General features: G+C 47.0%; 1 protein-coding gene and 1 non-coding gene across 5 annotated transcripts; one reads left to right on the top strand and one right to left on the bottom strand.

Moving 5' to 3' along the window:
- Positions 1-12,421: 12,421 nt before the first annotated feature.
- On the bottom strand, positions 12,422-12,502 carry TRNAL-AAG (transfer RNA leucine (anticodon AAG)). The gene has a single exon. It is a non-coding gene; the product is annotated as a tRNA-Leu (tRNA).
- Positions 12,503-15,692: 3,190 nt separating this feature from the next.
- Positions 15,693-24,679, top strand: LOC109744621 (folate synthesis bifunctional protein, mitochondrial). 4 transcript variants are annotated; one of them, XM_020303773.4, is made up of 17 exons: positions 15,693-15,989; positions 17,480-17,612; positions 17,700-17,771; positions 17,851-17,919; positions 18,004-18,075; positions 18,178-18,246; positions 18,321-18,392; positions 18,491-18,556; positions 18,635-18,700; positions 18,787-19,097; positions 19,293-19,576; positions 19,955-20,226; positions 20,308-20,443; positions 20,912-21,042; positions 21,210-21,366; positions 21,455-21,578; positions 23,010-24,679. In XM_020303773.4, exons 1-17 carry the CDS (start codon positions 15,758-15,760, stop codon positions 24,509-24,511), a joined length of 3,768 nt encoding a protein of 1,255 aa, XP_020159362.2. In that variant the 5' UTR covers positions 15,693-15,757; the 3' UTR covers positions 24,512-24,679. The 4 variants fall into 4 exon arrangements, with proteins under 4 accessions (XP_020159362.2, XP_020159370.1, XP_020159366.1 ...); XM_020303781.4 differs by lacking the exons at positions 15,693-15,989; positions 17,480-17,612; positions 17,700-17,771; ... (11 more) ...; positions 21,210-21,366; positions 21,455-21,578 and adding exons at positions 22,435-22,607; positions 22,713-22,912 and having other exon boundaries at positions 23,013-24,679; XM_020303777.4 differs by lacking the exons at positions 15,693-15,989; positions 17,480-17,612; positions 17,700-17,771; ... (11 more) ...; positions 21,210-21,366; positions 21,455-21,578 and adding exons at positions 22,435-22,607; positions 22,713-22,912.
- The last annotated feature ends 1,181 nt before the right edge of the window (positions 24,680-25,860 follow it).

Genomic DNA, 25,860 nt, shown 5'->3' with positions numbered 1-25,860 from the left:
ATCATCATTCTCAACATTTGAAGACCGAAGAAGAGTTTTTCCTCCAAATCTTATCCGTTCTCTTGAAGATTCATAGTTCTAGCTTATGCCATCCTCTCATAGTTGTTTTCGATTGTGAGAATTCTTTTCATACCCATCCGGAGCATTTCATGAGTCTTTTCAGTTTGATTCTCCGAAGGCCATCATTCCAGAAGATTTATTCGTTTTCAACATTCAGCTCTTGTTCTCCAAATCTTACCGGTGCATCATTCAAGTATCATCTAATCAGCTCCTAATCTCTTCGTTCTCGTGTATCAAATTCCCTTGAGTATTTTCGCGCGCTCTTTAATTCTTATGGTGATTCGTTCTTTTTTCTTCATTCATTTTAAATTCTTACAGTGGTTCATTCAAGATTCCTTTTCCTATGTCCACATATTAATTTATTCGTTGTTTCAATCCTACCGGTGGTTCGATGAAGACCTTCCCAAGTTTGCGGAATATCTATCTTAATCCTTTCTACGACAATAAGTAGTATGCAAAAATCCATTGCTTTTCATCAATCTAAATTGGTGAAGGCTAAGCATAATGTAATTCTTATTCTTGTTTCCTCCAAGTGATTAATTCCTTCTTCCGAAGTTCGTTCATGATATCAAATTCTTGATTTCAATTGTTCATCTTTCTTTCCGGAACTCCAGGTTATTTCAATTATATCATTTCAAAGCTCCATCTAAATCATTGCAAGGCTTCTCCCGGAGTTCTTTTCAACTTTCCATTTCATTTGATCATTCTTTTATTACCGGAGTTCTTCATGGAGGCTCTACATGGTGGTTCGTCAAGGATTCCATTCATTTTTCAATTGCTCTTCAAGATTTCTCTTGAAGTTATGATCCGTCAAGCTATACTCTAAAATAAACATGGTGCTCAACACATGTTTGTTTTGAGAAGTTCAAGCATTCTTCATCTTGCATTCCGAAGTGCAATTCTTTCTCTTATCTTTTGAGGTGGTGTTATGTCATTCTTGACAATTTGAGTTCGCGTTTCATGATTCACATGTTGTCAAGAATGAGATATTTTAAATCCACCAATCTCTTCGTTGGATCTATCTTGTGTCATGTTTCACCTAAAGCCTTCCCTAAGAAATGTTGCTATTATGGTGCTTATCAATGATCAAGTTTTTCTCCTATCCTCTCGGTGATAGAAGATTTCATCTCTTCGTTGATCTCTAGCAAGCAATTGTTTTCGTTAGTGGCAAAATTGCACCTCATAATTTTGAGAAGTTTTCCATAAGCCCACTACAAGCTTATTCTTTTCGTTGTTGGTTTTCCAACAACTCCGTTCTAACCTTCTTGGAAGGATGCTTCCCAAATTCAATTGTGGTGGAAGTTATCATTTCCTTCTCCGTTCTTTTATTCCGACGATCCATTTCCTATTCGTTCGTCCCGGAAGCATTGTGATGTTGCTCTCTTCGACCAATTATCTTGTTTTGTCAAGATCATGTAATTTTTCCTTTCTTATCCATTTAGCCGGAGTGTCGTGTTTTCATTCGAGTTCTCTCATTTTTATCAAGTTTTGTCTCCTTCCTCAACCGGAGTGCTGTCTGAAATCTTTCTTACCCCTTGTGCCATTCTTTCATTAGTACCGGAGGCAATGTGTTGTTAATTTCATCGAGTATCCTCTCATCTTGTCAAGATCATGTTCAATTCCTTCCATTTACAGTTGGAGTGCTGCCCAAATTATATCATTCTCATTCCTTCTTTATCTTGTTTTAACCGGAGTGTTGGTGTCTATCATTCCTCTTCTAACCGGAGTCTCATCCAAGTGCTTTCATTTTGCCAAGTCCATATTGTACCCCTTCCATTTTCCAACCGGAGCGTCATCGTAATTGATCATTATCGTTCCTTGTACATCTCGTTTCAACCGGAGTGCTTGCATGTATTTCTCGTCCATTGTTCTCGTCATTCATAGCTTTGCAAACTCCAAAGTTCACATGGTGTTCCTTGTTTTCCGTTTACTACGGAGTGCTCTCAATTCGCTTATCTCCGTTGTGTCATTTCTTTCGATTTGTTCAACCCCGTAAGGTTCTTTGGTTTCACTCGTTGGTCAAGAAGCAATTTGTTTTACCTTTTCACCTTCCGTTTCTCTCCGGTGCCATCCTAGATCTCGGGACGAGATCCTCTTGTAGTGGTGGAGTGTTGTAACGCCCCGAGACCGATGCTCCGATTGCCTTCCTTGTTTTGCGAGTCAGCTGTGTTTTATTTGTGTGTTGCATTCATCATCGCATCATTTGCATTGCATCGGTACTTCGTTGCCGTCATGTTCTAAAATTTGCATTCGTTCGTAGTTGCCGCGTTCCCCCCCTTGTCTTCGTTCACCGTTCCGAGACCAACCGTGTTTTCGGTTCCCTCTTGTCAAACCAACTAACCTCTCTCGTCAGCCCGCGATCCCCTCCCGCGCGTCCGAAAGTTGTCCCGTACCCGACCCGGTTTGTTGTTACCGTTGGGTCCAGATCATCCCCAAACATCTACAAAACATCTCCGTTTTCTTAATTGGGCTCCCTAACCTAATTTTCCCGGACCGTCCGATGATGAACGGAGGGACCGGATACCCCTAAGCTATCCCCTACCTATATAAATAGTGGGCAACCCTAGAAACTAGGGATCCTGTCCCATTCTTCCATTTCGTGCCCGCCGCCGCCACTCTGTCCAATCTTCCTCCTCGGGATCCCTCCTGATCTTCTCTCCTAACCAACTGGCACCCGAGGCCTCCCCTCGATCCACCCGGCCAACCAGAGGAGCTCCTCCTCGTCCCGCTCCTCCCGCAGCCAGCTCCTGTCCCGAGCGCCTCCTCCTCACCTCGTCTCACCCGTCGTCGGCCGACCTCCGGAGCTCCCTCCGCCGAAGAGTACCACCACCAGCTAAGCTACGTCGCCCTCCTTCCCTTCTTGCCGCACCTCCGCTCTCTCCCCCTCCTGACCTCGTTTTCCCTCTCATGGTCCAACAGCAGCAAGAGTCCTGCCATGGCCGTCCGAACCCCGCTACTGCATCGCGCTAGCGTCGGGGCCTCATCTCCACCACCAGACCCGGCCGACCTTCGTCGCCCTTGGCCGTTCCCGGCCGGATCCCACCGGCAGGGCCCTGTCCCCGCTGCCGGAGGCCGCGTACAGCTTGTCCCGGACCTCCCCTGCTTCGCCAAGGTGTCGTCCCTGGCCGAATCCACTTCCTCGCGTCGGATCTCGTCTCCCGCGCCTGTCCTGGACAGAATCCGCGTCGCCGGATCTCGCATGCGCCCGCCGCCGCGTTCGTCTTCGTTTGGGAGCTCGAGTTCGAGCGCTCTACCCCGTCGCTGCTGCCCCATGCGCCTCCTCTGCCTGCGCGTTGACCACGTCGCCAGCCACGTCGGCCACGCGAAGTCTCCTCTGCCTCCCCTGCATCGCCGAGCGCCATCGCCCGCTGCAGCCATCATCTTGATCCAGGCGGGATCGAGCCCGATGACGACGACCAGTGCCTCGTCCCGCTCCTTGTGTTGCCCCGCGCGCCGCCAAGCTCCACGCCATCGGAGACCTCCAGCGCGCCCTCTGCCTCGCGCGTCCGCGCGCCTGGGACGCCACCCCTTTGCCCGTTGACCGAGAGCACGGTCATCTCGAGCCGATCCCCTGCCGATCGTCTTCGTTGACCGTTCCACCCCAGCGCCTCGGCCAGCGGCCACCGGCTCCAGCCAGCCTCTCCATCGACTGGGCCTTGGCCCATGGTGAGGCCCCCCAGTGCCCCTTTGATTATTCTTCTGTTGGGCCTGCTCCGGTTTTAGATTCGGCCCAGTGTATTTTTTCCCATGTCTGCGATTTATCTAATTTCCAGAGAAACTGCATGTTTACAGAAAAACCCTTGCACTTCATGCATTTAATAACTTCACAACTGTGCATCGGTTTAAAATAATTTATATATGTAAAATGCTTAGAATTTTGTGTAGATTAATAATTTGCCACTTTCATCCCATGTTAAAATGTTTAAAATGCTATTTACTTAATTTTGCATAAATGCCATGTTAAAATGATTTATTTCATAACTAAATAATCGTAGCTCGGATTTTAATAAACTTTATATGCAAATGGGGTAGAAAAATGCCTAGTTTAGCTTGGTGCACTTTATATTGCTGTTTAACAACATTAAAATGGTGTTTATGGCAGAACAGTACCAATCTAAAATATGCATATGAGGATTTTCCGGAATTGTTATTTGTTGTTCCGGCCTCATTTAAACTTACCTAGCTAGGTAGTCTTCATATGCTTCACCTCTTGCCATGTTAATCAACATTTAATATTGTTGGGTTCATAACCGAGAGAGAACTAAATAATCATATGTGGTGTTTCGTCAATATGCAACTCGTTGCATATTGAGCTCCACTTAATTTGTAGTATTGTTTGTTGCACTTTGCCATGCCATGCATATTTAAACCGGACATGCATCATACTTGATTGTGCATCATGCCATGTTTATGATTGTCTGTTTACCGTGTTGTTTGCTTCTTTCCGGGTTGCTTCTCTCGTTAGCTTCGGTTTCATTCCAGAGTTGTGAGGATTCGTTCGACTCCGTCCGCTTGTCTTCTTCACGGACTCGTTCTTCTTCCTTGCGGGATTTCAGGCAAGATGACCATACCCTCGAAATCACTTCTATCTTTGATCGCTAGTTGTTCGCTCTATTGCTATGCTGCGCTACCTACCAGTTGCTATATCATGCCTCCCAAATTGCCATGAACCCCTAACCTTTGTCACCCTTCCTAGCAAACCATTGTTTGGCTATGTTACCGCTTTGCTCAGCCCCTTCTTATAGCGTTGCTAGTTGCAGGTGAAGATGAAGATTGCTCCATGTTGGATTATGTTTATGTTGGGATATCACAATATTTTCTTATATTATTAATGCATCTATATACTTGGTAAAGGGTGGAAGGCTCGGCCTTATGCCTGGTGTTTTGTTCCACTCTTGCCGCCCTAGTTTCCGTCATACTGGTGTTATGTTCCTTGATTTTGCGTTCCTTACGCGGTTGGGTGATTTATGGGACCCCCTTGACAGTTCGCTTTGAATAAAACTCCTCCAGCAAGGCCCAACCTTGGTTTTACCATTTGCTACCACCTATCCCCTTTTCCCTTGGGTTCTGCAGACTCAAGGGTCATCTTATTTTAACCCCCCGGGCCAGTGCTCCTTCGAGTGTTGGTCCGAACTGAGTAGACTGCAGGGCCCCCTCGTGGAAACTCGAGGTCTGGTTTTACTCGTAGGATGTCTCATCCGGTGTTGCCCTGAGAACGAGATATGTGCAGCTCCTATCGGGATTTGTCGGCACATCGGGCGGCTTTGCTGGTCTTGTTTTACCATTGTCAAAATGTCTTGTAAACCGGGATTCCGAGACTGATCGGGTCTTCCCGGGAGAAGGAATATCCTTCGTTGACCGTGAGAGCTTATAATGGGCTAAGTTGGGACACCCCTGCAGGGTATTATCTTTCGGAAGCCGTGCCCGCGGTTATGTGGCAGATGGGAATTTGTTAATATCCGGTTGTAGAGAACTTGACACTCGACCTTAATTAAAATACATCAACCGCGTGTGTAGCCGTGATGGTCTCTTCTCGGCGGAGTCCGGGAAGTGAACACGGTTTCCGGGTTATGTTTGACGTAAGTAGGAGTTCAGGATCACTTCTTGATCATTGCTAGTTCACGACCATTCCGTTGCTGCTCTTCTCGCTCTCATTTGTGTATGTTAGCCACCATATATGCTAGTGCTTGCTGCAGCTCCACCTCATTACCCCATCTTTTCCTTTAAGCTTAAATAGTCTTGATCTCGCGGGTGTGAGATTGCTGAGTCCTCGTGACTCACAGATACTTCCAAAACAGTTGCAGGTGCCGATGATACCAGTGCAGGTGACGCAACCAAGCTCAAGTGGGAGCTCGATGAAGATCTTGTCCGTTGTGTTGTTTCTTTTCTTGTTGATCAGTAGTGGAGCCCAGTTGGGACGATCGGGGATCTAGCAGTTGGGTTGTCTTCTTTTCTTTTGGTTCCGTAGTCGGACCCATGTGTGTATCTTGAATGATGTATGATTTTATTATGTATTGTGTGAAGTGGCGATTGTAAGCCAACTCTTTATCCCATTCTTGTTCATTACATGGGATTGTGTGAAGATGACCCTTCTTGCGACAAAACCACAATGCGGTTATGCCTCTAAGTCGTGCCTCGACGCGTGGGAGATATAGCCGCATCGTGGGCGTTACATGTTGATCCATATTTGTTGTGTTTATTTGGTTTTGATCGCTCCTTCTGGTTGTTTCTTGTGTCCGTGTGTTTGGTTCCAGGTGATGAACATCCTGAGCAGCAAGTCCGCCATGTCAACCCCGGGCGTTCAACGTCAAAGCGGTACCGCTCATCTGAGACTGCAGGTGGTTCTTCCAGTGCTCCACCGCCGCCAGTGGGTGCTTCCTCAAGTGCTAATCCTCCTCTCAAGAAGAAGACTGCCAACCGACCGAAGCCAAGTGGCAAGAAGGTGACTGAGATGTCTAGCAAGGAATTCTGGGACAGGCGTCGCCGCAACCCATATGAGGAAGACCAAGAACCCAACCTTGTCAATCGCCCGTTCTGGAACCGGTTTCAGTATGCCACCTACTTTGATGTGATCAAGGCTAAGAAGAACCTCTTTGTCAATGTTCATTCCATCAACACGGATGCTATGGAGAAGGACCCTGAGTACTTTGGTGATGCCCTTCAGATGTGCTCTCAGTTGAACATTCTCAGGATCATGCAGTTCAACAAGGACTTTGATGCATATTTGCTGGCACAGTTCTTTGCCACTGTCCACCTAGGAACTGATGCAGACAGGACTCTGACTTGGATGACTAATGGGAAGTTGCTAGCTGTCAAGTGGCAGGCCTTCATGGGGCTGCTTGAGGTGGAAGATCAAGGGCTCGAGACTCCAATCGGTTTTCGTCCTCACCAAAATGTTACCTCCACTCACAAGCAAGCCCTCTGGCCCTACTGTACTCGGAAGGTCAACCCTGAGACCAGGAAGGAAACCTATGAGTTGTCTGCCTATCTGGACATCCTTCACCGTATCTTCCGTGAGACTCTCTTCCCTCGTATCGGGAATCTGGACATGGTACACTCTTATCTCGTGGACATGCTTCTCTTCTGCCAGCGTGAGAAGGAAGCAAACACTGGCGAGTCCCTGGACATCTCTCATGTCATGTGGTCTGAACTTCTTGCTGCTGTTTCTGAGTGCAAGTGCCCAATTTATGGTCCGTTCATTATGTTGCTTATTGAGAAGGCCTGGAGACGTACCTATCCTGAGGAGCAGCTGGAAATTGGAGAGTTGGTTTCTAATTAGATCAAGCGTCTGAGGAAGAAGGATAATTGGGGCATTCCTAGATCTGGAGTTCCATCTTCTGCTGCTGCCATGGAGACCGAGGGCGAGGCTGATGCCGATGATGACGATGAGGAGTATGTGCCTTCTGGGACAGAGCCTTCTGCGGCAGAGCCCTCTTGGGCAAAGAAGCTCAAACACAAGATGAAGAAGTTGTTCTGCATGGAGTCTCACAGTCAATACATGACTCATGTGGCTGAGCAGAAGGCAAGGGGACGTCACAAGGAGCTTATGCGTCAGTTGGGTGCGACAGTCACCAGCGGCTCTGAGGGTCAGATCACTGAGGAGGAGGAGTGGATCCAGCAGCACTGTCCGTGGACTGATTCAGATGCCGAGCAGTTTCCGGGCGAGGACGGCGGTGCAGATGATCACGCAGAGTCCTGATGTTCGAGATCCTCAGCATGCTCTCACCTGGAGCCGTAGGTTAGCTCTTTGCCCCTTTTGGTGTCTCGATGCCAAAGGGGGAGAGAGTTTAGGGATTTGCGTCGTTGTGTTGCGAGTGTGTCTTTGTCTTTGTGCTTTCGTTGTGTTTGCTACCTTGTGCTTTGTTTGGTTCTGTGTTCAGTGAGACCTTAGTTCAAGTCATATGGTGTGAGACATATGCTACCTTATCCTTATCATATCTTTATCTATGTCTCTAGTCATTTGGTATCTCTGAGTTGCATGCTTATTATGTTATATATCCTGCTCTCTTGTATCTCGCTTAGGTTGTTGGTCTCTAAAATACAGGGGGAGTGTTGATCCTAGTATGTGTGTCGTGCAGTCCAAAGCACTTATCTTGATGGCACACATATAGGGGGAGCCCGTCTATATTTTAGAGATTTGGGGTTTGCTTATGTCCTTTGTCTTTTTCCCTTTGTGCAAATCCCGTATTGTCATCAATCCACCAAAAAGGGGGAGATTGTAAGGGCATTTGTTTCCCTTAGATGTTTTGGTGATTGATGACAATGCTTTTGCGGACTAATCGTGTGCATTGAGTGTTTTTCAGAGATTCATCCTTTTGGCACGAGACGATTCCCTCCCCTCGGAGCTTGAAGCGAAGACGGTGTAGTCCTTTCGAATTAGTTTGGTGGACTAGTTTCATAGGGATCACCGTACTATCAAGAGGGGGTCCGCTTTGGAAAGGCTAGGGCGGAATCATCACGTACACTTCCTTTGCCCCTCCCTCCGAGCCTTTCCGTTTCAATGATGGGCTCGTTCCCCTTCTCAGTGTGCTCTCTCTGGTCCCAGCGGTAGTACCGCGGGCCGGAGCAGTAGTACCGCTTGGGTGCTACAAGCGGTAGTACCGCTCTGGAGTGGTAGTACCGCTCCAGAGCAGCAGTACCGCTGGTAGCCCCCAGCAGTGTGCTCTCTCTGGTCCCAGCGGTAGTACCGCGGGCCGGAGCGGTAGTACCGCTTGGGTGCTACAAGCGATAGTACCGCTCTGGAGCGGTAGTACCGCTCCAGAGCAGTAGTACGGCTGGTAGCCCCCAGCCGTAGTACCGTTGTGGTCTCGTGCTTGTACCGCCTCGATTCGAGGGGTCTTTTTTCGTGTCGGGTTTTACGGTACTAGCCGCGGCAGTGGGGGCCGTAGTACCGCTCGTATGCGGTAGTACCGCCCTGCCACCGCGGTAGTACCGCTCTGGGCCTAGCGGCAATACCGCGAGGGGGAGCGGTAGTACCGCTTATAGGGGCAAGCGGTAGTACCGCTCTCTGCGGGGCTGAAGTGGGGGTAACGGTTGGATTGTTCCCCCCACTATATAAGGGGGTCTTCTTCCCCAAAGTTGACTTACCTCTTCCCCCAAAAGCTCCATTGTTGCTCCAAGCTCCATTTTCGCCCGATCTCTCTCCCTAGCCAATCAAACTTGTTGATTTGCTCGGGATTGGTTGAGAAGGCCACGATCTACACTTCCACCAAGAGAAATTTGATTCCCCCACTAATCCCTAGCGGATCTTGTTACTCTTGGGTGTTTGAGCACCCTAGACGGTTGAGGTCACCGCGGAGCCATAGTCCATTGTGGTGAAGCTTCGTGGTGTCGTTGGGAGCCTCCAATTAAGTTGTGGAGATTGCCCCAACCTTGTTCGTAAAGGTTCGGTCGCCGCCTTCAAGGGCACCAGTAGTGGAATCACGGCATCTCGCGTTGTGTGAGGGCGTGAGGAGAATACGGTGGCCCTAGTGGCTTCTTGGGGAGCATTGTGCCTCCACACCGCTCCAACGGAGACGTACTTCCCCTCAAAAGGAAGGAACTTCGGTAACACATCCTCGTCTTCACCGGCTCCACTCTTGGTTATCTCGTCCCTTTACTTTCGCAAGTTTACTCGTGTTATATCTCTTATTTGCTTGCGTGCTTGTTGTCATTGCATCATATAGGTTGCTCACTTAGTTGCATATCTAGACAACCTATTTTGATGCAAACTTTAATTTGGTAAAGAAAAGCTAAAAATTGTTAGTTGCCTATTCACCCCCCCCCCTCTAGTCAACTATATCGATCCTTTCACTAACGAAACCACGGAGCTTCACCACAATGGAATATGGCTCCGAGGTGACCTCAACCGTCTAGGGTGCTCAAACACCCAAGAGTAACAAGATCCGCAAGGGATTAGTGGGGGAAAACAAATTTCTCTTGGTGGAAGTGTAGATCTCGACCTTCTCAACCAATCCCCAAAGAATCAACAAGTTTGATTGGCTAGGGAGAGAGATCGGGCGAAAATGAGCTTTGGAGCAACAATGGAGCTTGGAGGAAAAGAGGCGAGTCAACTTGGAGAAGAAGACCTCCTTTAATAAGGGGGGAGACAATCCAACCGTTACCCCCACTCAGCCCTGCACAGAGCGGTACTACCGCTGGGAACAATGGTACTACCGATGTGGCCAGCGGTACTGCCGCGCAGACAGAAGAAAGCAAGAGGCGGAGCAGGACCTGGACCCAGGGCGGTACTAGCAGTGGAGGTAAGGGTGGTACTACCGCCTCTACTACCGCTGCCAGTGCCGCAAAACCCAACACGAGAGGCGACACCCTCGAGTCGAGGCGGTAGGAGCGCGGAGCCGCAGCGGTACTACGGCTGAGAGCTCCGGGAGGTACTACTGCTGTGGAGCGGTACTGCCGCCTGTAGCTCTCGAGCGGTACTACCGTTGTGGTCTGCGGTACTACCGTTGGGACCAGATCTCACAGAGAAGGCAACAAAGGAACCTCCATCGAAGCGGGAAGGCTCAGAGGGTGCAAAGGGGATGTGTACGTGTTGATTCCACCCTAGCCTAACCAATGCGGACCCCCTCTTGATAGTATGGTGACTCCTACGACACAAGTCCACCAAAACAGAATCGAAGAGCTACACCGTCTTCACTTCAAACTCTGAGGGGAGGGAATCGTCTCGTGCCAAAGGATGAATCTCTGAAATACTCAACGCACAAGATTAGTCCGCAAAGACGTTGTCATCAATCACCAAAACTACTTAGAGAGAGACATGCCTTAACACATAAGTTATCGGGGGTATATTTTTCAACAGTTTTTTCCTTTGCTCAAAGTTACCGCGGTGTTTGTATGTAAGTTATTGGATATGTGATTTGTATATTACCGTGTTATTTTCACATGAGTTACCAGGTGGGTTTTTCAACTACTTTTCTTCCTTTGTCAAAGTTATCATGATGTTTATACGTAAGTTATCAGGTAGTTTTGATGAACCACGTCTTACGCTCATGTCTGTATTGCCATCCTAGCTCTAAACTAATCTTCAGGCCACATAGCATCTGAATCAAGGTAAAAGTGCAGAAGACACGGCTCTCGGTTTATATGCTCTAGATACTGAACTTTGCACCGCCCAACACACAAAGTTGCTTCCTTTTCTAAACAAAAAGAGCACAAAGTTCTTCCAATCCCAAATGCCATGGCACCATCCAACAATTCTTGCAACAAACAACAATCTCGTGTTGTACTACTATCACAGCAGAGCAAACAACAAACTCGAAAAAGAGGGCTGGAATCACATGATTATCAAAAAAAAGTGGCAACAAATCTACGGAGACTAGCACAGCAAGGTTGCCATCAGTAATAAAGAACATCGAAGTTGTACAACTACCCTGCAATTTATTTAGACAACCAGTAAGAGACACTGTCAGGCTCATGCACATCTGCTCGTAGGAGGCACAACAAGCTCCGGCCATGGAAGGGAATGGAGCCGAAGATGGGGATGTTACCTCGTCCGATCTGGCAACCATCAACGTAGGTGGAGAAGATGTAGACGGGGGGGGGGGGGGGGGGGATGGAGCTCCTCTGCTGAGTGGCCGGAAGTGTGGCTCACGCGTGGTGGCATCGTCTGCCACGACATCTTTGCGGTGGAGGACCGGTGAGGAACAGCAGCCGGATCCATCTACGACGAGAAGCAGGGCCGGGGCCATCCACAACAAGAAGCGGGGGTAGCGGATCTTGGCTCCCTTCTCCTTTTGACCGGGAAGCGAGGCAACGACTGACAGCTTTAGGTGGCTGTGGATCTCGCCGGTATCCGGAACCCGGAGGCCCTTGCGGCTGGGAAAGGAGGTGGAGGTGCCAGGGGCTAGCCGGCTAGGTGAGGAGGGAAGGCGTGCTACGCCGGAGCCAGGGGTGTGAGGCGAGCGGCAGGGAGGCACGTGTGCCACTAGGGAAGAAGGTGGGGAAGCGAACGCCTCGTTGGATTTGGATCGAACACCTCTCGATGCGTGTGGCAGTTTTACAAAAACGATTCCGGTTACCACATACAGATTTCGATATAGATTTAGTACTTTCAGGGGTGTGAGGCGAGCGGCAGGGAGGCACGTGTGCCACTAGGGAAGAAGGTGGGGAAGCGAACGCCTCGTTGGATTTGGATCGAACACTTCTCGATGCGTGTGGCAGTTTTACAAAAACGATTCCGGTTACCACATACAGATTTCGATATAGATTTAGTACTTTCAAGCATATTTTCGAGCAAAGCTACAATGACTTTATTTTTTACTCTTGTAGCGAGAGTCACCTCAACATGGGTTTTTTAACAGGTTTTTTTTTCGTGGCTGACGAAATACATGTTGTAAGAAAAACCGTAAAGAACAAAAGAAATTGACCGGAGTGGGATTTGAACCCACGCCCTTTCGGACCAGAGCCTTAATCTGGCGCCTTAGACCAACTCGGCCATCCGATCAGCTGTGCTTCGATTCCATTTCTACATTATATATCCGCATTCACCTCCTCTTTAAAAGAAACACTGCGCGGCAGAGACACATACGACTTCTGGTGGATTGTTGCACCAGCGTCTTTGGGAGAGAGAGGGAGATCACCGGTGTATGTGCACTCTGTTTTTACGGGAATGTTTGGGCACTCTTGAATCAACATGATCCGTCGTCTCTGAAAAAGGGCGTGCGATTTGGTACGCAGTCGCCGGGCCTTCTTCGCCCGTCAGGTCCTTGACCCTGGAGTTGGCTAACCGAATTAACTGCTCTTGCCCACCTCTGTTTCTGCCTGGGTACGGTCCTAGAGAGAGAGAGAGAGAGATAGAGATTGGCATGAAGCAGACTGCTTTCGCTTTCCTTCACTGTTCCTGGCGTCAGTGGTTCTTGGTTGGTTGGTGGTCTAACTTGGTCATTGTTCTTCCCCGTCATCTGCCACAACCAACAAACTTCTCCGATAACTCTGTCCACAAGCCTAACCTTAGCTAGGTTTTGATGCCCAGGCCAGGGTGGTTAGGATCATGCACAAGTCATCCAGGATCACAGTCCGGAGGTACACCAAACAATCCGAGTTGAGTTGGGCGGCCCCTGTTAATTTTCCTTTGCTAGCTTCAGCGCTGCAGTTCGTTGGCCTGCCAGAACAATTAACAGGTGCAACCAAATCGTGCAGGCGACGTCAACGGCCGATTCCCCGACCATTCGGTTAAGCAACCAACCTGAGCTTGCTGACGAAGCGGAGAGGACTAAACAATCATCGCCAGGAGCGAAATGAAATCGTATAGCACCGCCTCTTCTTTTTCTCGGCAGACGTAGCCATTCAGAATTCTGAGCTTGCCTTCAGTCCGATTATCCGCATGACGTAAAAAATACGTCCACGTTGCTGCCAAATTATACTCCACGTATGTCGGCCAGCAGAGTCGACAGTTACACGTTTGTTTAGTGCTACGTAATGTAACGACATGTCGCCCTCAGTGCGAGGCAACGGCGTCGGCGTGGCGATCGCGTTGGCACGATCGTCTGTCTGATCGTCGAGGACCATTGTTCAGCTACGCACGGACGACGAGGGCAACTGATGGATGCGACGAGAAGCCGTCCGTCTCAAGTCGAAAACAGCTCGCGAAAACGACGAGGTTATGGGCGCAGCGTACTAATGTTTTGTGACATGCTAATTGGACGGGTTTGGCCACCTGTTACGACGCCCGATGTCACGGAGACGCTGCGGTCAGCATGCCAATTATTCGCCTAACCGGATAGCACTAGACGCTACACACTTGGGCAGAAAAGGAGAATATATATCATGTAAAAGAAAGGCGAGGATAAAAAAATGTTGAAAAGGAAGAAAAGCGATGTTCAAGAAGGATGCTGCTTAATCATGCTCCATCATCATGGCATGGTGCAATCACGCTGAGAACAACATGCGCCTACTTTTAAGGAAAAGTCAGAGCAAACAGAGGTTCCATTCCATCCCCTGCAAAAGAAAAGAAAATGAATGAATTATTTAATTTCATGTGAAGTTTCCGCGTTATAAATAACTCGATAAACTTACTGCATCAAAATTAGTGCCTGTTCCTGAAGCATCTTTGGATCCCTTTGGCCCTCTTTCCAAGGAGAACGACAGGGAATTGGCTGTGGCCATGCTGGAACTGGTCAAAAAATGAAGGAGTGCTCAAGACTGAAGAGCGTACACACCGCGCACGCATGCGCGCGAGCGCCGGCAGTATCAGTAGGAGTATAATTGATTGCCAATCAGCAAAAGCGACCGCACGGACGGCAACGTTCCCGGCCGCATGGCATGGGAGCCACGACGCACAACACCACAAAAGAAGTGACCGCAACATCTTCCACTCACCTCTTCAACGTGTCATTGCGCATACATACACTTTCTCCCGCAAGGACACGCAAGAATATAAAACTTCTGAATCACACTCACTTTGCCCCCGATCTTTTTGTGGCATTGGTGCACTTTTGGTATGCGAATACAATGACTCACTCTTGTTTTCACTATTTCAACTTACCCAAAATTTTATATGTACGCAATAGATTTCATTTCGTTGGAAAGGCTAGAGCTCTCTATATCAATGAAAGATATATAAGCTTTGTGTATTCTTTTTATCTTTTGTGCAGAATCTTTGCCTATTCTCAAAAGGAAAAGAAGGCCAAAGCTATAGAAAGACACATCAAACATCTTCTTATTTCTTTTTTGATAAATGATATTTTCATCTAATCATTATATCAAACTAATACAACCGCTTGAACAATTTTCTTGGTTTCCTACAGGAGGCGATTAGAAGGCGGTGGTAATTCCCCTCCTTCAACCTCCGGCGCCACCATGGGTTCCCCTAGCCACCGTCGGCGATGTGACCACGGGAGGACGGGGGAACTCTGGATCTAAGTGTTCAGGCCTATGATGGAGGCAGGAATAGTTGTAGTTTTTTTTTCTCTAATTGGCGGCGGCCAGACGACGGCGACGTCGACGGCTTGGAATAAATTCTCCCAACTCACTCCTCGTTCTGGTGGTGCTTTGTATTGTTGGGAGGCGTAAGTGATCCTTGTGGAGGCGACGCTCGACGGATGGCGGCGCTTCATCGTCGAGTAGGTCTTCCAGGCTCCGATCAACCTCGAATTCGTCCGGCGGAACGGAATCGACGGAGCTTTGGCGTAGATTTTTGCCGTCTCCTTGGAACGACGAGGTTAGGGCTTCTCGCGGAATTCTGGTGTCAAGTGCTTCGGATCGATTCAAAGGTTCACCGACGATAACTGCGGCTCCGGGATGCTGGTCTCTCAAGGCACATGCATGACGACTTCTCGACTGTCATCGACAAGGCCAGTCAGGTTTCGATAGGGGAGCGACGACGATGGTGCGGCATCGGCTCGTCCCGCTATAGTAGTGGTCGTCTCGTGGTCTAGGGATCTTAATGTAGTTTTTATTATATTTAGGATGCTTTGTACTTTTTGTAAACCTTTATAATCGATTCAAGTCATTTTCGCAAAAAGAAAATGGACACAACGGGCCTGTGCAGAAATCTTGCCTCAGTCCCAGAACGACGCTGCAAAAAGTGACACTGCTCGTGAAGGGATAATTAGTTTTTGCCTTTTCCGAGGGGTTTCTGAGCGTGCGAAGTGCACTTCTTAAAGCCCCTTCCCCTCCTCCCTGATTCTAGCTTGCTGACAAATACACAATCCACTGGGGAAAAGAAGGACATGTCAGCACTGAGAAAAAAGAAAAGGTGATGATATACCTTTTCCGGAGCATAAGTTATTGGGCGTTGCAGCGGTGCTGCTGTGTTCCCAGAGCCTCTGCCTGCCTGCAGACGGGTGCTGCAGTGACCAACGCAGCAGCCACGACCACGGCCACGACCAAGATGAGGGGGAGGAGAGGAGGAGCTGCGGCCATTGGAGCGGCGCTGCTGTTCTTGGCCGCCGCCTCACTGGGAGCTCATGCCAACACCGACTCAAACGATGGTAAGCGAGTCGTATTATTACTTCTGGTAGCCATTTCTCTGTTCTTTTGGTTTGATTTTACTTCGGAAAACCAAGAAACAATGCATTTCTTAGCTTGACTGAGTAGCAACGGATGGGGAAAATCTGTGTTCTTGGTTCCTCCTTCCCCCCTTGCTTTGGTCGGTTCACTTCAGTGCAGATAGGCTGCTTTTGGTACCCATTTCCTGGATTCCTGAAATTTTAGGTTTAGATGAGAGCAGGAAACCATTATGCCGAGAGGCTGCGTTTGGGCTCAGGAGGGAAAGCTGGAGATTCATGGACCCAACGGTCTCATTCGACCCTTCCTTGCTTTATTCTTTTGGTCAATTTGGAGCTCTGCTTTGTTCATTGGCATCCCATAAACATTTCCCTTCGTTGGTGTGTCAGTTAACCAACCCAGGAAAAGATGTTTGTTTAGCTCTTCGTTTCTTCCTGCTGCTGCTCTTTGGTCCTTTCTTGGTGGAAATTTTAGGGCCCTTGCAGTTTGGGATGAACAAATAGCAGAGTTTTCATCCGCAAAAATAAGAAAGAAAGAAGAAGCAGAGTTTTCAGAAGTTATATCCTAAATTATAATATTTTCCTAGTGGTGATGCTAAATTTGTGGCAAGTTCTCGATTTCTTGGTTTTATCCACCTAGATGTCTGACTTCAACAGAGAGTTTCTGAAAACTTCAGTTCATTTGTTCTTTTATGCCTGGTTTTGTGCGAGGTTGCAGACAGCTGCTCGTCCAAAAATTAAATTAAATTTGTTTGTGTGATTGCCAACAAACCCAGCTCTTGGTCCTATTAATATTTCATTTGGTTCCAGAATCAAACTAGTTTTGATGGACATTTGGTTACAGAATAATGGGGATACCTTGTTAGACATGACTACTTATTTGCAAAGTCAACTTCGAAATCGTTGATGGTACAGACAAGTTAAGTACAGTATTATTTTCCAATTTGGAAGTAAGACAAGTTAAGTATGATTCTGAAACGTCCTATATAAAACTATCAATGTTTACAAAATCTTTAATGACCAATTCCAGCATGCAGGAATGAACAAAATCATGCATAATATCACTATCCTTCACACTATTACGACATTAGCAAGACAAGTTTGGTATTATTTGGAAACCGTACTATATATAAAATTAATAATTGTTTACAAAATCTTTAGCGGCCAATTCCAACACTCAGGAATGAACTGAATCATACATAACATCACTATCCTTCACACTATTACAACATTAGCGATGGAATGAGTAACCACATTTCCAATCCCATTAGACGAGTTAAGTATTGGTTCTCTGTGCAGAAGGAAATGTTGCTACATTTGAACTAAACAATAATTTCCTTTTGCTTTTTTTTGTGTGTTGAAAAATACTTTCCTCGCGAAGACAAAAGTAAGAACAAAACATCGTTAGTCATTTACCTGAAATATCGATCCATTAGCATTACTGATTCTCCCAAAATTTGCATTTGCCTATGCAGTGACAGCCCTCAATGTCTTCTATACAACAATGAACCACCCACCCCAGCTGAAAAACTGGGTGTCACAAAATGGAGATCCCTGCGGGCAGTCATGGCAGGGGATCACTTGCTCGGGTTCCAGAGTGACAGCAATGTGAGCTGAGCTTCAGATGTGGTGTTTTTGCAAGTCACAACTACTTATCCTTCTTATCTGATATTTATTTATCCTAATACCTGACAGAAACTTACCAGGCATGAGTCTTAACGGGACTTTGGGCTACAATATGAACCTACTGACTGCACTAGTTCAGCTGTTAGTGAGATCTCTCTCGTCCCAAACATCAAATCTCTCTCATCCCAAACAGGTTTTGATCTAGTTCAGTTCTGTGCAGTGATATGAGCAATAATAATCTTGGAGGCAGTGACATTCCCTATAATCTTCCTCCAAATCTTGAGAAATTGTTAGTACTTCTATGCGTAACTCAAGCTTCTCTTATCTATATGCGGAACAATCTTTTAGTTCTTACAGAGAACTTGATCTGCAGAAATCTTGCTGGAAATCACTTCACTGGAACCACACCATACTCTATTTCCCAAATGGTCGCACTTAAGGATTTGTAAGTTACTTATCTCCTATAAGTCGATGTATCGGCTGACTTTCTTTATCATTTTTTTTTCTGGTATGATCTGACCAAATTATTTTGATGTCGTCGTTGCAGAAATCTTGCTCACAATCAGCTCTCAACCATTAGTGACATGTTTAACCAGCTCACCAACCTAACAACAATGTGAGTGATTTTCTGTTTGAGCAGTAAGCTCTCAAGCTAGTGGAAAAACTGAACCATTAATTCATTTCACTCAGGGATATCTCATTCAACACATTTTCTGGTAATATTCCACAAAGCTTCAACTCTATAACAAGTTTGAAAACACTGTGAGTACATTGTTTTTGTATGTTTCTGCATCAATTTGTTTCACCAACAAGAATAAAGTCCATATATTGATTACAAATGTAATATCTCCTCTTGCCAGTTATCTGCAGAACAACCAATTCAGTGGTACGATAGATGTCCTTGCCAATCTTCCTCTCACTGACCTGTGAGTTGATATACCCACAACCTTCTCTAATTCACGGTTGAATCGTCTTATAAATGCAACATTTGATCATTCTTGCAGAAATGTCGCGAACAACCAATTCACCGGCTGGGTCCCTGATAAGCTAAAGAAAATAAGCAGTCTACAGTAAGCATTTTTACTACAACTGTCATTGTTTGGCTGATATAAGCATGTAGAATGGAATCACAGTTAGTCCTCCACTCCTTTCGTAGGACAACTGGAAACTCATTTAGCAATGGTCCTGCACCACCACCCCCACCAGCTACAAATCCAACGCCAACGCCAACGCCAATGCCTCAACGTCCTGCTCTTCCAAGTAGTAATGACAACAATGGCCCATCCGGCAGTGGCAGCAAACACTCCAAACTACAAGGTGGTGCAATAGCAGGAATTGTTATATGTTTGCTGGTTCTTGGTGCAATGTTTGCATTCTTTGTGATCAAGAGGAAATCTTGGAAGTTGTCACGAGGACGAGATCCCGAACAGAAGGAACCTCTCAGTCCCCTTGCATCAGGATTTAAACGTAAGCATCATTGCCTCTGAGTGGTACATGTTCATCTTACTACAGTTCTTCTGCCCAGGAATAAATTTATTCGGCATCCTTTTCCAATGAACTGTGTATTTCCTTACTTATTTAGACATAATTTCCATTTTGTAAATATGAGTAAATTGTACATGCTGCTCTTCTGTCTTGAAGTAAAATAAAAATACTTTTCAGAGATGAAGTCCATCAAGATCATCTCAACTACTGGCAAGGATCAATTTCAGAAGACTGTTTCAATGAGCTTAAAACCTCCAACAAAAATTGACTTGCACAAGTCCTTCGATGAAAATGATCTCACAACCAAGTCTGTTACAAGGAAGATAAGTTTGTCTTCCATCAAAATACCTGCATACACAGTTGCAGACCTGCAGATAGCAACAGGAAGCTTCAGTGCTGACCATTTCATCAGTGAGGGATCATTTGGACGTGTTTTCAGAGCACAATTCAACGATCAGAAGGTGCTTCCCCAATTACTTGATATGCATTATTTCCCGGATTAAACATATCATTCATACCATCATACATATCATTCATATCTTTTCCTACTATAAACATCTACAGCACAGGGATTTTATCCGCCATAAACTTTTTTCATCAAATTATACCTGCTTCAAAATGTGTCCATGTATGGGAATTCAAAATGTGTTCATCAAATTAAACGAAAGTTTGTTGTATGCATGGGAGTACCTAATCTATGCTTGTATCATTGCAAAATGCTGTTGTCTGATTTTATGGTGCTAATTGGGTTCAGCAATCTCATTTCATTAACCATGACTTGATGTTGAATAAAGTCCCCTTGCTACTATTGCATTCTCATCATCTTCCGGTATTTTCAGGTCCTGGCTGTAAAGAAAATCAACTTTTCTGCATTCCCAGGCTATCCTTCTGATTTGTTCATTGAGTTGGTTGCAAATATTTCAAGGCTAAATCATCCAAACCTTGCTGAGCTAGTTGGCTACTGTGCAGAGCATGGGCAGTGCTTGTTGGTATATGAATTCTATCAAAATGGTTCTTTGTGTGACTTGCTTAACCTAGTGGATGATCAAAGCAAACCGCTGTCCTGGAGTAGCCGTGTAAAGATTGCTCTTGGATCTGCAAGGGCATTAGAGTAAGTGAAACAGGCCTGTTAACCCTTCGTGTTAATCTAGAAATAAAATTCATGTCAGTGACAATCGTGGGAATTCTGCAGATACCTACATGAAACATGTTCGCCATCTGTGATCCACAAGAATTTCAAGTCATCAAACATTTTACTGGATAATGAGCTGAACCCCCACCTTTCGGATTCTGGTTATGGAGATCTTATTCCTAACCAGGAATTCCAGGTAATGTCGTGCACTATATCCTCAGACTTCCTGACAACCTATCAAGAATATCACACAATTTAATGTTAATCATCAAAGAAAATGCTAGGATTATTTGCCATTTTGCAGCTGAAATGCTGCATATTATCATTTTGTTTATGTCATTATCCATAATTAAGTACTCCCTCTGTAAGGAAATATAAGAGCGTTTAGATCACTACTTTAGTGATCTAAATGCTCTTATATTTCTTTACGGAGGGAGTATTTGACATAGCATGATGCTAATTTAATATGGATACTAGTGGAGCAAACATGAGTTGCTGTTCAACTATTACCTGTTAGTTGGATGCAAGGCTAGATAGTATCTGATCGAACAAGTGAGATGATACTGAGTTTGGTGTTCTGCATATTTCGCAATGCAAATGCTAATGATCATAATTTAGGGACAAACATTTCTGCCAATGATTACTTACATGGCATCAATTCCAGGAATCCGAAGAAAACTCAGGATATAGGGCACCTGAGGTAGCCATGTCTGGCCAATACTCACTGAAGAGCGATGTATATAGCTTCGGAGTAGTCATGTTAGAGCTCCTCACTGGCCGCAAACCTTTTGACAGGTACGCACCACAATCAAATACTACTGCAGTATCCATCACCTTTTCCTGAAATTGTTTCTGAACTCCCCAAGAAATATTCAGGCAACTCCCTGTGAGCTGTAATAAGAACATGTATTCCTGTGAAGTCTACTGAACCTCCACTTGCTGTCTGAAATGAATCACTGCAGGTCCCGGCCACGGTCCGAGCAGTCGCTGGTCCGATGGGCCGCCCCGCAGCTGCACGACATCGACGCGCTGGACCAGATGGTCGATCCGGCGCTCCAGGGGCTGTACCATTCCAAGTCCCTGTCCCGCTTCGCCGACGCGATAGCCCTTTGTGTGCAGGTGCATTCCATAACGCCTCCTCTTGCAGTTCTGCTGCGTTTTTTAATTTTTTGTCACGCTGCTGACGCTTGTCCTGAAACCTGAGCAGGCCGAGCCAGAGTTCCGGCCACCGATGTCCGAGGTCGTCCAGTCATTGGTCCGTCTCGTGCAGCGGGCGAACATGACAAGGATGTCCAGCAGCGAGAGCTACACCCGGCGCGACCGCGAATCCGGTGACTGCGCGGTATAAGCGTCACACTGTTGTACATAGGCCTGAAAGTATCCAGAGCAGAGAACTTTTGGTGGGTAGTAACAGTTGTACAAATTTACAGTTTTGTTGCGGAGTCTTAGGGTTTATTCTTGTTCATCCATCCCAGCAGCACCGAGTAGATGCTGTCCGCCGTAGCTGTGTAGTACTAGTAATCCAGTGACAGTTTTCTGCCGCGTTATGGTTCTTCTTTGAAAGAAAAATTCCTTGTGCAATTGGGATGGTGAGAGTAAAAATCCCCCCCCCCCCCCCCCCCTTATTTTGTTACGAATGTGTCTTTGTATCATTCTGACGGCCACAATATCAGCTTGTAACACCTCGATCCGTAGACGCAAGGGCGCGATCAGAATTCAGAAACCAGGAGCGATAATGTGATCGAACAGCGAAATGAAACCGCTAGTCTCCTCATAAAAAATAAATAAAAAAAATGAACCTCTAGCGAAATCAACCAGCATCATCCGCTTGATGCAAAGGACGCCTGAGAAACTGGGGAGAAGAACATATCTGCATACCATGATTGGTTACTGACAACCACCGGCCACCGCGGCTAAGCCGCGACGAAGTGGCGGGCGCCATGCGCACACGCCGCCGGCCGAGGGAAGGAGAGAGCTCGCGTTTCGTTCGCCACGATCTGTTCTGTTGGCGCACGCTCCTCGGAGAAGAGAGACGCCGATCATGTGTGCGTGTGTGTGGGCTCAGCGGTCGCCCAGCTCGTCTGTGCCCTTGGTATGGGCTATTGGGCTGTCGCTTGCACTGTACGTAACAAGCCCAGCAGCGCTCCCGGTAGGTAGGTTAGTGTAGGGTAGCCGATGATGACGCCCATAGGCATGGAGTAAACAATCCGAACCCAGCAAAGCAGCATCCCCCCGCCGCCGAAGGCGCGGCGCAGCATCCTCTCTCCCCCCGCCGAGCGACCGACGGTACCACCAACCTCCGCCGTCAGCCTAGGCTCGAAGAACCAGCGCGGCGGTGCGTCCCTCGCCTGCATCCCCAGGTACGCTTGTGCGTGTCTCTCTCTCTCTCCGACTTCCGCTACGCCGCAGATTTAGTTTAGCTCCAAAGTATAGCAGATTTCGCTGCAACTGACGCCGCCGAGCAGATTCACTCCGCAGGGCATCGACCACGGGGATCCCCCCGCACGGCAGGGAAGAAGTTGATGTGAAAGAGAATCTAATCAGCAGGGCTAGTCCTGGCTCGCATGCTCCAACATGCTCCATGCTAAGGAGACACTGAGGAAGATGTACTCAGTCGCCAAGGGCTACTACTGCGGGGGGCTAGCCGCTCCCAATCCTTTTCCAGGTAGCGTTCCTTCCAAGCTAGAATCTGTTCCCCAGCCCCTCTGCATTCCAAATTCAAAGGCAGTTCTAACTCGTTTGGTCTTATCTTAATATAACAGCAGCATGGGATCTTAGGCATTCTCTCAACCCCTCAAGGAAAGCGCCGGGTTTTGTTAACCCATGCAGGGCCCGTTCATATGCGCACATCGCGGAAAGCTCTGCCGGCCAAGAGATTGTGATTGCTCTTGGAAGCAATGTGGGGGACAGGATCAGTTCGTTTGACAGGGCGCTGCGGCTGATGAAAGACTCGGGCATAAAGATCACCAGGCACGCCTGTCTGTACGAGACCGCCCCCGAGTATGTGACCGACCAGCCGCGGTTCCTCAACTCCGCTGTTCGGGGCACGACCAAGCTGGGGCCTCATGATTTGCTCAAGAAGCTGAAGGAGATCGAGAGGGATATAGGCCGGACCGCGGGGATAAGGTACGGCCCAAGGCCGATCGATCTCGATATTCTCCTGTATGGCGACTCCCAGATCAGTACCGAGACCCTGACTGTGCCACATGAGCGCATCCATGAGAGACAATTCGTTTTAGCGCCTCTTGTTGACCTTCTGGGGTCCTCGGCTGACGATCATATGGAGAAAAGCTGGCACTCCCTCTCGAAGTGCAGCGGTGGGTTCTTTGATGTGTGGAACGAGCTTGGTAGTGAATCTTTAATTGGGACACAAGGTATCAAGAGGGTTATGGCTGTTGGAAATCGTCTGTTGGATTGGAGTGAGAGGACCCTTATCATGGGGGTGCTTAACTTGACGCCGGACAGCTTTAGTGACGGAGGTAAGTTCCAAGAAGTGGAGGCTGCCATTGCTCAGGCCAAGTTGTTGATATCAGAAGGCGCAGACATAATTGATATTGGTGCTCAATCCACCAGGCCCTCTGCAACAAGACTATCTGCAAATGAAGAACTTGAGAGGCTGGTCCCTGTTCTGGATGCAATCGTCAAAATCCCTGAGATGGAAGGGAAGCTGATCTCAGTAGACACATTCTACGGACAAGTCGCTGCTGAAGCTGTAAAGAGAGGAGCCACCATGATCAATGATGTATCTGGTGGACAGCTTGACCCAAGTATTCTTGAAGTTGTAGCTGAACTTGGAGTTCCATATGTTACCATGCACATGAGAGGTGATCCATCAACTATGCAGAGTGAACAGAATTTACAGTATGATGATGTCTGCAAAGAAGTTGCTTCCGAGTTATACACACGGTTAAGAGAAGCTGAGCTGTCTGGAATTCCTTTGTGGAGGATAGTTCTTGATCCCGGCATTGGGTTTTCCAAGAAATCCAGACATAATCTTGAAATAATCAACGGCTTGAGATCCATTAGAGAAGAGATGGGTAAAGTGAGTTTAGGTGCTTCACATGTGCCAGTATTACTTGGACTCTCAAGGAAAAGATTCTTAGGTGAAATATGCAACCGTGCCGATCCAGTTGAGAGAGATGCCGCTACTGTTGCTGCTAATGCAGCTGGGATTATGAATGGTGCTAATATATTAAGGGTCCATAATGTTCGTTGTGGCGTGGATACTGCAAAGGTCTCTGATGCATTGCGCATGGTCAAATGAAAAAGTGCACCGCCAGAAAAGAATTGAGACCAGTCTCCAGTTTTGTACAAGAGAATGGTGATGTAGATTTGTAGAGTAGTTACTGTCACATCATTGGCTTCTCAGTTCATACCTCATACCATATCGGGTGTATGATCACTTAATAAAGCAATGAAAGCTTGTGTATAACTTTTGCCATAGACCAAAGATGTACATTTTCTTGCGCCGGCTCCTTCCTAAAATCTTCAAGGAAGCAAAGGTAAACTCTCAACTCAGATCATCCAGAGAGTAACCAAGAAAAAAATGTTTTAAAGGCTGCTACTAAGTTTTCTGCATAATTTCTTATGCAACACTATCAACAACAACAACAAAGCCTGTAGTCTGAAACAAGTTGGGTAGGCTTAGAAGTGAAACCCATAAGATCTCGCGACCAACTCATGGCCTGTCCATGGCTAGTTCTTTGGTGATACTCCAGTCCTTCAGTTCTCTCTTTACGGACTCCTCCCATGTCAAGTTCGGTCTACGCCGACCTCTCTTGACATTATCAGCACGCTTTAGCCGTCCGCTATGCACTGGAGCTTCTGGAGGCCTGCGCTGAATATGCCCAAACCATCTCAGACGATGTTGGACAAGCTTGTCTTCAATCGGTGCTACCCCAACTCTTATCTCGTATATCATCATTTCAGACTCGGTCCTTCCTTGTGTGGCCACACATCCATCTCAACATGCGCACCTCCGCCACACCTAACCATTGAACATGTTGCCTTTTAGTCGGCCAACACTCAGCGCCATACAACACTGCGGGTTGAATCGCCGTCCTATAGAACTTGCCTTTTAGCTTTTGCGGCACTCTCTTGTCACAGAGAATGCCAGTAGCTTGGCACCACTTCATCCATCCGGCTTTGATTCTATGGTTCACATCTTCATCAATATTCCCATCCTTCTGCAGCATTGACCCCAAAGGTGTCCTTTGCAGGCACCACCTGCCCATCAAGGCTAACCTCCTCCTTCTTATGCAACACTATCATATAATTTATTTTAATTCAACAAATCCCAATGGATTTTGTCATTTTTGGAATTTCAAGTTGTTTCAGTTCCTTTTTTTGCACCTTTAGACTGTTATTAGTTCACATGTTATGCAAATTTTATTCCAGCTTGCTTTTCCGTGACACTTCTCTTTGTGACTCCTTATTTTTGTTTTGATCTTGTTGTACCAGATGAGGAAACTCATGCATTACAAGTGCCGTATGATATTACGGGGCTTGAAGGGCTGGTCTGTGATCTATTTTTTCCGAGGGTTTAATATTGAGACCTTCTGTGATATACTTTGCCTGAAATTGTCTACTCGAGGGCATCATTTGTTGCTACAG

Source organism: Aegilops tauschii, chromosome 2, assembly GCF_002575655.3.
Source record: "Aegilops tauschii subsp. strangulata cultivar AL8/78 chromosome 2, Aet v6.0, whole genome shotgun sequence".
NCBI classification, from domain to species: Eukaryota; Viridiplantae; Streptophyta; class Magnoliopsida; order Poales; family Poaceae; genus Aegilops; species Aegilops tauschii.
Note: the sequence above shows the minus strand (reverse complement) of the source record. Positions and strands in the feature narration are given on the sequence as shown.

What these genes read in the sequence shown, in the direction of transcription:
- LOC109744621 (XM_020303773.4), top strand. Translation starts at nt 15,758, where the DNA reads ATGATATACCTTTTCCGGAGCATAAGTTATTGGGCGTTGCAGCGGTGC. An exon ending in CTCACCAACCTAACAACAAT is followed by an intron (nt 18,247 to 18,320) that starts GTGAGTGATTTT and finishes CATTTCACTCAG; the next exon opens with GGATATCTCATTCAACACAT. An exon ending in CGATAGCCCTTTGTGTGCAG is followed by an intron (nt 21,367 to 21,454) that starts GTGCATTCCATA and finishes AAACCTGAGCAG; the next exon opens with GCCGAGCCAGAGTTCCGGCC.